Below are 17297 nucleotides of genomic sequence, written 5' to 3' on the forward strand. Positions count from 1 at the left end.
GGCAGGTCGGCCGTCCTGACCCTCTCGACAACAAAGGACTCCCCCGGGGCTTCAGCTATGCTTTACCACCCCACCGTCGTCTTACGAGTTAGGATATCGCGTGTCCTTATTAATTAAGCTCGCCCGTTAAGCAAGCCTCATCGCATACCATAACGATCCGACCTCTCGAGCGGCGTTGGAACGTGCGAAAGAATGTACTCTTTGAATAAGGATTTGCCGGCGTCTTAAGTGGAATTACTTAGCTGAAATTCGCGTCCCCCGATGAGAGTACACCCTCCCCCCACCCCACCCCCTCCCCCTCGCGAAAAATGTTTTCAGATCGGATGATCGAAAGAGCTGTTAGGAAGAGATATTTTATTCAAATCGAGATTCCCGGATTAGTTTTGGCAAGCTCCGCTTGCCGATATACAGTGTGTCCCACAAATCAATCCACTGTTTTCCCCCATTTACCGATCAGGCTACTTTTACCAGCACTGGCCGTGTTAACCCTTTGCACTCGAGTGGTGACTCTGAAGCACCACTAGAAATTATTGTGGCATTATTTTTTGAAAGAAATTACAAAAAATATTACAAAATATTTGTTACATTACAAAATTTGTATCTAATAGACTACTAAACATTTAAATATTATATGTACAAATCGGATCGGTTTCGTGCGAATAACATGAAAATATCGCAAGACGGAAGAAACATTTAGTTTCAGATTGAAAATAGCGCCGAGTGCAAAGGGTTAATTTGCATAACACGCGTTATTGATACGGGAAACGCAACAGTTCAAAGACTGCAACGTTGCATCGCTGCAGATGGCCGACATTTCGAACATTCAAAACAGTCAAATATCTCAGGAACGGTAAGTTTTAGGACGAATGCACTGTAGAGCTGAAAAAATTGGACATTCCATTTAAGAAACAAAGCTGACCAAAGCTATCTATTGGGGATTTTCGTCTACTAAATTAACACTCGCTCTTTGGTTTTACCTTTTGGTTACATTAATAACAAGTATACAACAAACGTTACAACACGTGCACTCTCTTACGTGGTCACATTCAATCTCATGCAAAACCCGCGAACGACGCTTTCTCGATTCGCTTCTTTTTTCCGTGCTTCACTCATTCCATCTCTTTCTCATACTGTTCTCAATTGTTTCTTGTAGATCCTTCCAGATTCTTCCATACACACAATATCTCCCTATTCCTCCGCTTGCAAGAATATCATTTTATAAGTTTCGATGCATCTACCATATAGTCCGGACCTGGCACCAAGCGATTACCATGTTTTCCTTGCATTGCAAAATTTCCTTAGTGATAAGAAATCGGCATCAAGAGAAGATTGTGAAAATCGATTGCTAGAGTTTTTCGCCATTAGGGGCTAAGACTTCTATGAGAGAGGCATTATGTGGCTACCTTTAAAACGGCAACAAATTATAGAACAAAACGGTGCATATTTGACCCAAAACGGCCCAATCCGAAACATGTTAAATAAAGTCTTGAAGTTCACGTGAAAATGATGGATTTCTTTTTCCCCAACCTAATATGTAGTTTCTCGAACCCTACAACATCTGTAGGTAAAACACTTATTCCGTGAAGTAACCTATTCAAGTGGACAGAGCTCGTGCCGTATTTTCGGTGCAAAGAGGGGAACAATATTTGTCTAATGTTGATAAGAAGGCCCCTGAACGGAGAGCCCCTTACAAGCCGGAATTATGAACTCGTCACGTTAAGCCGTTCGGGTTTCTTGATTATCTTAAGGCAACAGCCGTGCTTCCGAACAATATCTTAAGCCCTTGCTGCACGGAGGACCTGCTCCTGTCTGACCCAACGAGGATCCGATCTACTTAATCCCGGCCGCGTCTTGCAAGGATGTTTACGTCGCCTAACATGCTTACGTCACGTACCGTAATTTTGCCAAGAGCAATATTTAACGCTCGTCCGAGCACTCTCTCTCTCTCTCTCTCTCTCGCTCTCGTTCTGTCCCTTAAAATTCCGCGGATCGATAGACTTTCGTGGATCGAGGCGCATTCCCATGCTCTCGAATTCCCTCGGCGCTACGTTCCGCGATGGCGACCGCCTTCGATCGGCCTTAATCCCCGGTTCATTAGTCGAAAGGCCTGCACGGTTGCTTAAAACTGTCGTTAAGGAAGTTTCGAGACAAAGTTTTAAGACTGGTCGAAGACCCCAGATTGCCCGGGCACACGCTCGAATGGTACGCATGCACAGAATAACGAGGTTCCCGAGTCCGATGATATCAGGCTCGGCAGCGTTGTACTACTTATAATATGCAAATTTCCTCCCCTTAACCGTTCTGCCAGCGAACTGCGTGTAATTCAGGGGTTGCTAACCCTTGCGACTCTATTTCTACACCACGTAAGTGTTCATGTTCTTGCGCGGAAGCCTGCTGCGTGCGAAAACCGCCTCCTCGTGCGTGTGCCCCCTCCCTCCCCCCTGCACCCGTGCGTGAGTGTTTAGTTCAATTAATATCAGTTTGCACGTTCGTTCGGCTGGAATCGCGAGTACCGCCTAATGGAATTGCAAAATGGAATTGATCCGGGGAAAAATGACCAGCCGCGCGAAAGACTGGGCGTGTTCTTGTCGAAGCTGCGTTAAGTAATGCCTGTTAATATTTCGCATTGTTTAAGAAGGAGCTGTTAACGTCGCGAAATCATTATTCACTTGTAACCACGATATTCTGTTATTTCAGGAGGGGGGAAATGGAAGTTCGGCCAATTTATGACCACTTTTTATAATACGAAATAACTGTACAATACAATTTCTCTGAAATTTCTTGAAATAGATCTTGACTATTTCTTGAAACAGAATTTTAAAAAATGGTGACGGAATGATTGTTCTTCATTCTTTCTTATGAATGGGCTAAATACAATACGCGTGCTGAAAAATTCACGATAAATGTGAAATATGATTCAATTTGGGATATACTTTCTCACTACACCAGATTGTTTAACTCTGGATCATTTTCTTAGCTTCCGTTAAAACCAAATGCTTCGGTTATTGAATGCAATGCTTGCACATTTCACTGAATCGGTTTTTTAACACTAGGTTTGCGGAGCACTAGAAGTGACTTGCATTACTTTATAATAATAACGAGAACGCGCAACCCACATTTTTCGCAATATTTTAAAAATAATATACACCCAAAGAAATAAATTTGCTAAATAATTTCTCATGTATGCATCCTTAGAGTGTTAATAATTTTAAATTACAAATATTCGAACCCGTCATTTTGACGGGTCCCGTAAACCCGGTGTTAATAAGGTTTCGGCATCTTTGTTGCCGAATAAAAAAGGTTTAATTATATTCACGCTTCTAATTGGCGGCGTTATTTCTGCGCGTCACGGTTTAGACACATGGGGTCAAGGTAACCCTATTGTGACGGTGGGGTGAAAAGAATATTCAAAGCCAGCCTCCATCTTTGATGGTTCCACGGATCCAAAACCGTTCAGGGAGTATCGATTCTACGGTGGAGACTACAGCGGAGGGTTATAAATGACCGTTGCGCGAAATAACGGGATGGCAGACTAATGCCAATAATCGGCATGGCATGCTAATGTCGTTTGCGCATCTATTACGTTAAGCCTGATGGATCCCTCTCGACATGTCGTTGCCGGAGCATGAATACCTTCGATCGCGGCGGGAACACTCAAAGGTGTCTGGCAACCCAACATCCAGAGAGACGAGGGGCGAGGAAGAGAGATGGATAGAGGGAGAGACAGAGAGAGAGAGAGAGAGAGAGAGAGGGAGAGTCGTTCTATTTCCTCGGTAAATGTCGCGGTGACATTTAGCATCTGAATGGAAAAGACGATCGTCGGGACAGCTGGTCTCCGGCGCGAGGTTGACGCGCCAGATAATGTCAGATCACGAATTGTCTCTAGTTAATTGTCACTGGCGAACCCGAGACCCGCACACTCAGTTTAGAAACTGCAACTACACGAAGATCGCGGTAGCTATTTCGACCGCCATCATTTCCCGCATTATCGAAACCGTGAACAACGCTGTTCGGTCTTCCCTCGTTACCGCCATCTTTTTATCTTCAGTTGATTCATTTCTTCTGTGGCCTCGAGACGTCAATTAATCGACAATCAGTACTGAATAGTGCACAACGTACATCGACACATGTTCGTGCAATATTTGTAACATAAATATAATATAATAATATCCTGTAACATAAAATTCTCGTAAATAGACTGTCGACCTTCCTGCATGAATTGCAAGAAACAGAAGCCAAGCAGAAATGTCATTCTTCCTGCAATGATTACAATAAGAAATAAATAATAGATTTGTATCCTAAAATTCTTTTCGTAATGAAAAAAAAATTAAAAAATAATTCTTCCCGTGTCTCCGCTAACTTAAATTCCACGAATTCATTTCAGTAATTAAATGCTTAAAGTTCGCAGTCTACTCATAACACAGTTTCCAAATATCACGATTTATCAACCTTTATCCCAACCTGTATCCTAAAATTCTTTTCGTAATTAAAAATAAAATAAAAAAATAATTCTTTTCGTGTCTCCGCTAACTTACATTCCACCGATTCATTTCAGTAATTAAATGCTTAAAATCCGCAGTCTGCTCATAACACAGTTTCCAAATATCACGATTTATCAACCTTTATCCCAACCTGTATCCTAAAATTCTTTTCGTAATAAAAAAGAAAATAAAAAAATAATTCTTTTCGTGTCTCCGCTAACTTACATTCCACCGATTCATTTCAGTAATTAAATGCTTAAAATCCGCAGTCCACTCATAACACAGTTTCCATATATCACGATTTATCAACCTTTATCCCAACATGTATCCTAAAATTCTTTTCGTAATTAAAAATAAAATAAAAAAATAATTCTTTTCGTGTCTCCGCTAACTTACATTCCACCGATTCATTTCAGTAATTAAATGCTTAAAATCCGCAGTCTGCTCATAAGACAGTTACCAAATACCACGATTTATCAACATTTTTTAATTCTTTTCGTTTTTCCGCTAACTTAAATTCCTCCGATTCATGTTTGTAACAAATGCTTAATACGCGCAGTCCACTCATAACACAGTTTCCAAATACCACGATCTATCAACCTATATCCAAACCTGTGTCCTAAAATTCTTTTCGTAATAAAAAAAAAGAATTTTTAAAAATTCTTTTCGTTTTTCCTCTAACTTAAACTCCACTAATTAATCGTTCTAATAAATGCTTAAAATGCGCAGTGCACTCGTAACACAGTTTCCAAATATCACGACTTACGAGCCTTTTATCGCACGTTTCCACGTTTCGTTTGGCACAGTTGCAACGGGGAGCGCATTATGGGTGTCCAGCGAATCGAGTAACCCTAACAAGGGAAAACTATATCCGAAGGATCGTGCACGCGTTTTAAGAAGATCGTGGGAGCGGATTAAGCGGGAGCGACGATCAACAGGAGTTAAGGGAGGTAAAGGATACGAATTCCGGGAGGCTCCGGGAACGGAGGAGCCAGGAATTAGACGTCGTCGCGACGAAATGCAAAGTGTCGGCGGCGCTATCTCGGCTTGGCAAAATCGTGGGGGAGAGTAGGAAGCAGAAGAAGGGCGTTAAGATTCTTAAAAACCGCGAAGAGGGTGCTCGGTCCCGGCCGAGGAGGCAGCTGCCGCCCCGGTGCTCTCCTTAAGCCGTGGCTATGGGAATGGCGGTGTTGCCCGAACGAGGAGCACCGGTAGTTTTTCTGATTGCCTGGGAACAAGACAGCTGTCCCAATCTCCCGTAGCCGTGGTTCCGGAGGATCTCTCCGTTCCGGCTCCTGTAAATAATGCCCTGGCCGCCGCAGCATTTGCGAATAACTCGAGCGTGCGAGGTGAGCCAAGGCAAACAGGTAGCCCGGGGGTGAGTTCGCGAAAGAGGCAGCGGGGAGGAAAGAAACGACCGGTCATCATCCTCGATAAATTCAATTATCGTCGACGTGTTCCTCCTCCGACGCGCAGTGTCGCGAATGACCATTCCAGGTGGAAACAAATCATAGATCGTTTCACGCTTCTTCGGACCGATTGAAATTTTCTGGTAGGTCATGTGAAATGAGATTCAACATACAGTCAGTCCAATAAGTATCCGTGCGATCTTAGAAATCGCATAACTTTGTCAATATTGGACTGTACTACTTGAATTCGTTTGAGAAGTTAGAACAATTGGATCACTACCAAAAGTGAAAACAATTTTTTAGAGAAATTACGATTGGTCGAAAGTGCAGAGAAAATACTAAAAGTTGTATTTTGCAACTTTTTTATGTGGACTTACATCGAAAATTTAGAATGTACGATCTGTGGATTTGTATGAATTGTACGTGTTCTGAGAATTTCATCAAAATCGGTGAACGTTGCAATGAGCTGCAGGTGTTCCAAAATGATCACATAAGGGCCAAATGCCCTGAGAAGGCCACAATTCGGCGACTTTCGCCCTTAAGTTTTCATCGTTAAATACGTATACGTATACGTAAATACAGAATACGTATATTTGATACAGATGTACAAACCGTACTTTTTGCATTTTTAATATAAGCCCGCATAAAAAAGTTGCAAAATACAACTTTTAGTACTTTCTCTGTAATTTCGACCAATTGCAATTTTAATCAAACATTTTTCTCGCGTTATGTAGTGATCCAATTGTTCTAACTTCTCAGAAAAATTCAAGTAGTATAGTCCAATATTGACAAAGTTATGCGATTTTTAAGAGCGTACGGATACTTATTGGACTGACTGTATGTAGAACTTTGAGGAACGTGAAACCATTTTTCGAATATTTTTGTCGGTAACGTGGTCGCTCTACCTTATCGCGAATCTATGGAGACTTGGCTCTTAATTAAAGATGCGAAATCTGCACGGTAACTTTGTATATGACGCCAGACATAATGCGGTTTCGTATTCAACGACTTAACCCTTTGCACTCGAAGCTATTTTAACTGCAGAACGAAATATTTCTTTTGACCTCGAATATTTCCCTTCTGTATATTCTTTTTCATGTTGTGCGTACGAAAATGGTGCAATTTACTCGTACAATACTGAAGTGATTAGTAATTTATTAAATACAAACAAATTTAATAAGGTAAAAAATATTTTTAATAATGATACAGCAATTTTCAATTAAATTTTTATTAAATTCAAACAAATTTACTAAGGTAAAAAATATTATGAATAATGATACAGCAATTTTCAGCGGTGCCTTACAATCGCCATTCGGGTGCTAAGGGTTAAAGATAATTCAATAAAAAAATATTTATATTGAAAAATATATAAATCACAAAAACAAACACAAAAATAAATAAAAAATATAATATTAAATAAGTATAACAATAATATCTGAATATAACCATATAAAAATAATTCTTCTTTACAAAGTGAATTACAAAGTATTACAATTACAAATTATAAAGTGAACAGGATAAGCAAAGCACAACAGTTTATTTCCGTTAATATTAACAATACAGAATATTTATCGAACATAGAGATTGAAGACAATTTTTACCGTTTCGCGCTTTAATTGTGCTCGTCGAAATAAAACTTTAAATTAATATTTTCGTTTATTTTTGTAAAATATTATATATATTGTTAATATTATCTAACACAAACTGTTACGTTTTGTTTATCAAATTCACCATATAATTATTATTGCTTTATCATTCAATTAGAAAATAGGTTGTATTATCATGTTTTATGTAAAACTAGCGTGTTTACACATTTGCTCGTCACTTTCAAAATGGCCATTCGCGACACTGTGTCTGCGCGGTCGTTTCTGCCTCTGTATCATCGCGTCGTTGAAAACAGGGTCCCGGCTCATCCATCAAGAAACGTCTGGAGGTTTTTCGAGGCAGCTTAGGTGTCGTCTGGATCGATCGATCGATCGTGGGATCGCTCGAGGACCGTACCGAGGACGTAATCTCCCGGCGTCCCACGGCGAGCAATGTAACGCGTTTAAAAATTGGCGAGAAGTCTTATTTTGATCTAATTTTCCCCTCGAGACCCGTCGGCGAGAGTGGAACGCGACGCGTAAAAGGGGTGGGTGCTTGTGTGAGGGTGAACGAGCGAGACGGGACAACGAGCCGAGCCGAGCGCCGGAAGAAAGAGTAAGAGGCAGAACGGAGGGAGTTCGAAACGATTATCTGAGTTTTAAAACAAACTCTCAAGTGTCTGCAAAGTCCTCCGCGAATCAGAGGGTTGAAGGGGGTAGAACCAGCGCGGTGGGAAAGAAGGGAACAAGAGCGGAGGGGGGGGAGCGAAGGTCGCGGAAGGAGATAATATGCTAATGCCAGGACGGAGACTACATGGGAATTTAAGAGGATCAATGTGCAGTACGAGATTCGTACGGGGAATAAGGTATTACAACGTCTTCTATACTTCTTCCAGGCGATTAGACCTACCCCTCCCCCCTTTCCCTCCGAAAGTTCGCGGGACGCGCGCAGCCGACTTGAATTAAATTAAACTTCGAAATATTCGTCATCCTTATCGCGTGCGGGCGCGTACCGGAGCATGATGCGCGCGCTCGAAATACGAGCCGCGGATAAAATACCGAGTCGGACCGTGAACGCTGCCAATTATAAGAAACGTCGTTCACGCTAATGACCGCGTTATTAGATGCAACCCGCCCGGTGGATTCTCGCGTAAAGCTTCCCGGGCGATTCCTTACACAATACGCGGGGAGGAAAACTCGCATGGGAAAGCCCGGCTTGCGGGCTTATGCGAGATTATGAGTTTAGTTGCGAAAACAACGGCGCGCTGCCCCGGCTCTCTCTTTTGTAACGATTATTGCGCGGACCCACTTGTACGCTCGGGTGCGACAGCCGAGCCACCTAGCGTCGAGTTTAATTGACTGGCAGAATTGCGTGTAATCTCGCATTCGTCGGGCACACGGGGCCGAAAAAACCACGGACGAACGTTCGTACGAGCGTCTTGAACGTGCACGTAACGATTCTCGAGATAAATAATCTTTTCCTTGGTTCCTTAAGGGGGCCGGCATGGTTTGAAATCCATATACGTATGCAACGGTCAAAATCTAGACAAACTGCCGCTTCAATATCGCAACGAGCAGTTTAGAAGTGGTCAATTGTGATTCCTAAAAGTCCAATCTACGTCTGTATGGAGCCCAAATTGCGAATTTCTATCTCATCGTCGAGTAATTTGTCATATTCGGCAGAAAATTCGAATTCTGAAGCAAGTATGACGTCACAAGATGGCTGCCGCTGAGAGATTCTCGTAATTTCGAGAGATTTAGTGTTCGTATCGAAAAAAAGGTCTATACAGACGTAGCAAAGACATGTACAAACACGGTGGTATGCATTTTTAATTGATTACTTACATATTTAAGACGTAAAATGTCTAGAAAAAGAGGCACAGCGTAACATAGCGTGACAGTCAAGGCCAAATGCCTGCCGGCCCCCTTAACAATCTACGGAAAAGTAATTCTCTCTCTCTCTCTCTCTCCCTCTCTCTCTCTCTCTCTCTCTCTCTCTCATCATCTCTCTAATCTCTCTCTCTCTCCCTCTCTCTCTAGTTAGTGTTCCCGATTTCTCAACATTTTTCATTCCTCGAGAAATGAGAAATAAGACTATATTTCTCGATAATTCTCGAGAATTCTCGAGAATTTTTAATAAAATGAAAAAATATTGGGAAACTTTTACCAAACTTTTGTAAAGTGAAACATTACGCTTTCGTTTTGAAATGATTTCTTGAGAAGCATAATGCGTCTAATGTAGAATCAGTCAATCTACTTCTTTTTTTTTTTTTGTAACAAAATCTGTAGCCGTAGAAAAATTTCTTTCATTTTGTGTGGATGTTGGCTTTATCGTATGCAGAACATCCAAAAGTTGCTGAACATTGGGTGTCCTTTCTCCAGTGGACACAAAAATTTGGAACTCCTTTGTTAGAGTCCGGAATTTATTTTCTTTTGCCGCTAAACTCTTGACACTAAATTCTTGAAGGCCGTCTGCAACTTCTAATTCTAACTGTTCTGTCCACTGATAGTTCCTCATTCTGAGAATCTGAAAGTTTTTCACTATTTTCATAAGAATCATTGTTATATTTTCCAAAAAGTCTGCTTAGAATTTGTTTCGCCATTTTATACATATCTGCCTTGGATGTTAAATAAAAAAATGTATCTTCTGAATCTTTTTGCAGAGACTCTGGATTATGCAGATATTTTATAAGGGATACGACAATCTTGTCTCTTCTTTTAGATATTTCTTCTTTGATAACAACAAGAAACTCATTACTCAAATTCAGTATTCGGTTTTTCTAAAGTTTTAAATAAGAATTTAAGAGAATTTAAGAATTTATATGTTATAAAATCAATGAGATTCATGGGAATTTTCCTAGATTTAAATTTCTCGAGAAATCAGAAATAATCTGTTATAAAATTTCTCGAGAAATTCTCGAGAAGGAACACTGTCTCTAGTTGCGGACATTCCTAAATTATGAAGAACATTAGCGAAATCCTTCGGTGATATAATGATCCCCGGGTATAATGGCGAGGTTCACGGCATTCTGTTCTAAATGATTCCTCTCTCGATAAACGACCCGCCTAATTCTCATCCCGTGCTACCACGCGGATAGCCGGCGAGGGTTGGGGGTTGGGGGAGGGGGTTGGGGAGGGAGACTCGGTGAATGGCGTGGAGGGTGGCGCTAATTTTTGCGCGTAAGAAAAGCGCTGCTGCCGAGGAAGTAGCTCGCACCTGGTCGGTTCCCAGCCGCGGGAGATCAACGGACAAATGACACGCGATTCACCCCAGCTCCCGGCAACCCCCGATGGGTCCGCGTTTACCGTCAGTTACAAACTGCCTTCACCTTCTCGTCGAGTCGCGATTAATGTCTTATTCACGGGCTGGAGGCTCGCTTACGTTTGCCGCGTTATGTGACCGACGCCTCGAACCACTTCAGATAAAACGGGACACACGTCGTTCCTTCTTCTTTAATATTATCAAGCTTTTACAGTGAATTCTCGATATATGTCAACGAAACGGGTCTTAGCAGCGACCTGTATCGTCCAGGAGACGTACCTGAGCCGTGTTATGTTTATACTCCTCGGCGTCCGAGAATGTAGTGGGGATAATTCCGCGAGGTTTATCATCTAGGCCTCGGCGACATATATAGAGAAATCGCTGTACAGTGAATTCTCGATTTATGTCACGGGTTTTGCTAGCGTCGTGTATCGTCCAGGACACATATCCGAGCCGTGTTATGTTTATACTCCTCGGCGTCTGAGGACGTAGTGGGGATAATTCCGCGACGTTTATCATCTAGGCCTCGGCGGCATATATAGAGAAATCGCTGTACAGTGAATTCTCGATTTATGTCACGGGTTTTGCTAGCGTCGTGTATCGTCCAGGACACATATCCGAGCCGTGTTATGTTTATACACCTCGGCGTCTGAGGACGTAGTGGGGATAATTCCGCGACGTTTATCATCTAGGCCTCGGCGACATATATAGAGAAATCGCTGTACAGTGAATTCTCGATTTATGTCACGGGTTTTGCTAGCGTCGTGTATCGTCCAGGACACATATCCGAGCCGTGTTATGTTTATACTCCTCGGCGTCTGAGGACGTAGTGGGGATAATTCCGCGAGGTTTATCATCTAGGCCTCGGCGACATATATAGAGAAATCGCTGTACAGTGAATTCTCGATTTATGTCACGGGTTTTGCTAGCGTCGTGTATCGTCCAGGACACATATCCGAGCCGTGTTATGTTTATACACCTCGGCGTCTGAGAATGTAGTGGGGATAATTCCGCGGCGTTTATCATCTAGGCCTCGGCGACATATATAGAGAAATCGCTGTACAGTGAATTCTCGATTTATGTCACGGGTTTTGCTAGCGTCGTGTATCGTCCAGGACACATATCCGAGCCGTGTTATGTTTATACTCCTCGGCGTCTGAGAATGTAGTGGGGATAATTCCGCGACGTTTATCATCTAGGCCTCGGCGACATATATAGAGAAATCGCTGTACAGTGAATTCTCGATTTATGTCACGGGTTTTGCTAGCGTCGTGTATCGTCCAGGACACATATCCGAGCCGTGTTATGTTTATACACCTCGGCGTCTGAGGACGTAGTGGGGATAATTCCGCGACGTTTATCATCTAGGCCTCGGAGACATATATAGAGAAATCAGTGTACAGGGACTCGAAGAACCGAACGTTTTAAAGCTGCGCAACGGCTTTCCCCTGTTTCTGGACGCTACCCCTTTGGATTTCGGGGTCGCTCGGAGATAAATCTTTGCAAAATCCTGGAATATTTAGAGCTTGGACCCTAATGTCTGCCGACACCCGGAATAGTCGGGTTCCTGTTGACTCTTGCTGATATCTCGATCTAGAACTACCCTTCCAAGGAGTTTGAGACACCCAATGGATCCAAGTCCGAGGAAGCATAAGCGACAAGTCTGGAAGTAATTTGGTTTGTCCAGGGTGCGACACTTCAGGGTGAATTGGAGAAGGAGGTGATCTGCCAGTTTTATGACATTCGAGGTCGATACTTCGCAATTTACCTGACTTTGATCCGCGCACTTGTCCCTTCGCAAGAAGGGTTCCACAACGAAACAGAAAGATTACATTTATTATAGCATGAATATTTAGTTGATTCTGCTCGACGTCTTCGTCACGTGTCTGGCTCGATATTATAGTGCAGGGGGTTAATGATAGAGGACTATGCACCCATCTTGTTCTTGTTCTGTGTGAAATGCAACGGCCCACTGGATAATCACTATCCTCATTCTAGGGCCCAGACTTCCGTAAAGAACGACTCCACAATTTTTATTACAGTGAATTCACGATTTTTGTCAGTTACGCGAGTCTTGATGTCGGGACATATATCGAGTAAAGACTGGACTGCAAATTTATATGCAAAATAAAAATTGTATTAATTTCTAATCGTCTTAATTGTATTAATTTGTCTCTCGAGCTACTTCGCCCCTCACGGAATATACCCCGCGGCAGTGGGGATAGTTCCGGGTCTTTTATCGCCTAGATATTCGGGACATATATCGAGTAAAGACTGTACTGCATATGCAAAATAAAAATTGTATTCGTCTCTCGAGCTTCTTTGCCCCTCGCGGAATATACCCCGCGGCAGTGGGGATAGTTCCGGGACTTTTATCGCCTAGATATTCGGGACATATATCGAGTAAAGACTGTACTGCATATGCAAAATAAAAATTGTATTCGTCTCTCGAGCTTCTTTGCCCCTCGCGAAATATACCCCGCGGCAGTGGGGATAGTTCCGGGTCTTTTATCGCCTAGATATTCGGGACATATATCGAGTAAAGACTGCACTGCATATGCAAAATAAAAATTGTATTTGTCTCTCGAGCTTCTTTGCCCCTCGCGAAATATACCCCGCGGCAGTGGGGATAGTTCCGGGTCTTTTATCGCCTAGATATTCGGGACATATATCGAGTAAAGACTGCACTGCATATGCAAAATAAAAATTGTATTTGTCTCTCGAGGTTCTTTGCCCCTCGCGAAATATACCCCGCGGCAGTGGGGATAGTTCCGGGACTTTTATCGCCTAGATATTCGGGACATATATCGAGTAAAGACTGCACTGCATATGCAAAATAAAAATTGTATTCGTCTCTCGAGCTTCCTTGCCCCTCACGGGGTATACCCCGCAGTGGGAACAATTCCGTGACATTAATCATCCAGGCCTCGGCGACATATATCGCGAATTCACTGTGGTTCGCAGCAGGACCCCCGTGGCCTTGTCTACCGACTGAAGATTATCCTGTACCTCCCATTTCCTGTTATTGTCGGGCATTTGAAGAATCTTATGCTCGCCCCGGCGAAGTGAATGCCTGGCGACTGCGTAGGACATCCTGTAGCACCGTGGCCCGCCGAGCACGCGCCGTTTGATTACAAAGACGGCAGTAAATCCACGGGACGGTAATTCCTCCTCTGGCAATTGTAGATAAAACTTGAATAAGTCATAGACTTAATTTAACCCGTGGTACCGACCGACGCCGCCCGGAGTCTTCCACGGAGATTTCTTAATTACGTGCGGGGACCTGGCGAGGGCCTAGGGGAAGCAACAGAGACATCCAGAGAGAGAGAGAGAGAGAGAGAGAGTGAGGACAGGATAAAACCGAAGGGCGTTGTATCGGGCAGAAAAAGAGGGGAACTGAAAAGGGTTCTCGTTGCGGCAAGAAGATTTAGAAATTCTCGCCGGGAAGAAAGTCGCCGTTGCCGTTGCGGTGATAAAGCATTTCTTTTAGCGGCGCTTTGTCATTTTTATCGTAATTATTTACGAGTTAATTACTCGGCCGGCCGCTTCGTGAATCCTGGCACGGTCGCTTGCCGCCTTTACTCGAACGGTAACCGTTCTATTAATCAACGTACCCCTCCCCCCTCCGTCAGAATTATAGCATTTATCTCTACCTTCTTTTTTCCCCAGTGGTATAACGGCGAATAACTCGGCAGCTGCCACGCGTACAAGGTTCGCAAGTAATGCGAAGGGAGAAAATCATGAAAACGGTAGTCGAGCGCACACGTTCCGTTGAAAGTTAGCATGATCAACTCGCGGCTGGGCTAAAATCATGGTAAAGGAAGGAGAGATCTCCCGATGGAAGGGGGCTGAGCCGCACCACCACGGTCTGTCGAATTTTAAGCCTGTATAATTTAACACCTTCGCCGGGCGGAAACTAAGAGAAACTGATGGCGAAGGGAACGTGGCGTAGCCAGAGATACGAAGTTGAAAGTTTTCAACGGCACTTACCTATCCTAGCGGCGCATCTCCTGTTCCCCGGCGGTATACCTTCTATAGTTCCCGCGAGCGCTCTCTTGCTCTCCCGTTCCCGTAAGTACGGCTCGCAGAGACAGAGACGGCCCTGAAGACAGGGCCGAGACAAACGGCCCTCGGCCTGGAAAGAAAGGGAACGAAACCGTGGATATCGAGAGGGATACGGGACGGAGGAGACGAGAGGAGAGACGAGAGTTGAGTTATTCGGGGCTGAGATACAACTTGGTTCTTCTGCTCTTTTGTTTTTCGAGTAAAACCGTAGACTTGGCGAAAGGGGTGAACGAAGCGGCGCCAGCGCGAGGAACAAGAGCGTAGCATCCAAAACGAATTCGTTAGCGGCGCCGACCCCTTTCACCTGATAGAACGTCGCCTCCCCCTCTCGCCGGAGTTTTAAGCCTCTGTCGTGAATAATTGTTCGAATCTGATTAAGTCGCTGCCTGGTCGATTGATTGCGAATGTAATTACGGGACCGTGACCGCCTCCCGTTCTTTTCCACCAGGCGAATTTTACGGCGATCAAGGCGATCCTAACCCATTTGCATCGTGAGGAAATATGACGAGAAGGCGTTCATCGCCAAACTCATTTTTTATTATGTTTAACACTAGGTTTACGGGAACCGTCGAAATGACGGGTTCTAATATTTTTAATTCACGATTATTGAGATTGTGAAGATCCATCTACGTGGAATTACTCAACAAACATTCTTATTTCCTTAGGTATATGTTAGTTAAAAAATGGCTGAGAACTTGGATAGACACGGTCCTCTTATTTTTATAAAGTAATGTAAAATACTCACTTTTAATGCTCCGTGAACCTAGTGTTAAGGACAAAAATGACTACAAGCAAGAGAACTTCATATTTCAGCATTATAGGAAAAAGAAGTGAGCAGGAAAATTTATACACAAATTTGGGTCAACCCTTAGGCACTCCAATGGCGACTGTAAGGCGTCCCTAAAAATTGCCGTATCGTTATTCAAAATATTTTTTGCAATATTAAATTTGTTCGTACTTAAAATAAAAATATTTCATTTGCTGAAAATTTTCGTTCTATTTAACACGTTGACTGCCACGTCACCCATACCTGGGCGACGGAATTGTTTGTCCAGGTTTTAAAACGAATTTTTACGTTAATATACTCATTGTACCGATTGGGATCTGTAAAATTCATGAAAGTTTGAGGACTGCTCAATATCGTACATTTAATTATTTTCAATCTTTGTTTCATTAATTTATTTTGATTTTATAGAATTTTTGAGGTTTCTAGTTTGCCAGTCAAAGTGTTAACAGCACATGAACCGCGCGAACGTCAACGTGTTAGTTCGAAAGGAGGAAAGAGTACAGTGAATTCTCGATATATGTCACCGACACGGGTCTTGCCAGTGACAAGTATCGTCCAGGATATTTGAACCACATTAAATTATACTACTTAACCCTTAGCACTCGAATGGCGACTGTAAGACACGTATCATCAAAATATCTTTTACATTATCAAATTTGTTTGTATTTCATAAATTACTGAACACTTCAGTATCGTACGAGTAAACTCCACAATTTTCGTACGTATAACACGAAGAAATAAATATATGGAAGAGAAATATTCTAGGTCGGAAGAAATGTTTGGAGTTAAATTAGCTTCGAGTGCAAAGGGTTAATTGTCGCAATTCCCCTATCACCGCATCGACCTTCGTCGCGTTACGTTTCGTCGCCTAGATTTCCGGAATACATTCTAACCTGATGATACTTTTGTGTTCCAGACCATATCCACGGGAAGCCCGCAGGAACACGCAAACGGCGAAGCGACCCATAACCACAATGGGTACCTCGCGTCGGCGGGCACCAGCGCCCATAACATCCTGAACCCCATGAATAATTTAAACGGTATCAATACGCAAACACCTTACGACACCAAATAACAAACGAAGTAAGCGCCGGCGCACCGACCGAACCGCGAAAGCGTTGCCAAATTTATTTAACGCCCTCGGCAGCCATACCGACACACACACACACACACACACACACACACGCTCGACGGCTCGCTCGTTGCCATATTCACGGACCGCGACTATTATCCGAATCCCAGTAACGTCCCGTTCCATCGGCGAGACTCTCTGTAAAACTAGAAGCTCGCGGATACACTCGAAATATCCTAGATCTAAGGCGATCTGAGTCGCGACTTTCGAAAAACGGTCGCCGAAGGATCGGCGAGGATCGAGCGATCCCGAGGGGATTCAACCCTTGTCCCGCGGTTCACCGGGCGACCGTTAAGGCTGTACGAATCGAGCGCGCGAAACTATTGGTGCTGTTTAGACGAAGTTTAATTGTTCGAATTTCCCAGGCTAAAGTAGACGATTAAAATCAACCGATTCGGCTAGAGGAGGAGGAGGATGAAACGGACAGAGCGCATTGTGTCGCGAATGGCCATTTTAGGTGGAAAACATTCGTATATTCTTCTTTCGGAATGTTTACTAATTATGCCCATGACAAATTCATTTAATAGCGATGGAAGCATCGAAATCAATACGTGAAAACTCAGAACAGTAATACGGCG

The 17297-nt window shown here is 43.2% G+C and overlaps 1 protein-coding gene across 1 annotated transcript in view; it reads left to right on the plus strand.

Moving 5' to 3' along the window:
- Positions 1-16718, plus strand: part of LOC143352945 (LIM domain only protein 3) — a 64430-nt gene extending 47712 nt beyond the window's left edge. Inside the window, exon 5 of the mRNA XM_076786000.1 lies at positions 16504-16718. Coding sequence (XP_076642115.1) covers positions 16504-16662 — 159 coding nt within the window. The 3' untranslated portion in view covers positions 16663-16718. The remainder of the gene's footprint in view (positions 1-16503) is intronic.
- The last annotated feature ends 579 nt before the right edge of the window (positions 16719-17297 follow it).

Source organism: Halictus rubicundus, chromosome 3, assembly GCF_050948215.1.
Source record: "Halictus rubicundus isolate RS-2024b chromosome 3, iyHalRubi1_principal, whole genome shotgun sequence".
Lineage (NCBI taxonomy): Eukaryota > Metazoa > Arthropoda > Insecta > Hymenoptera > Halictidae > Halictus > Halictus rubicundus.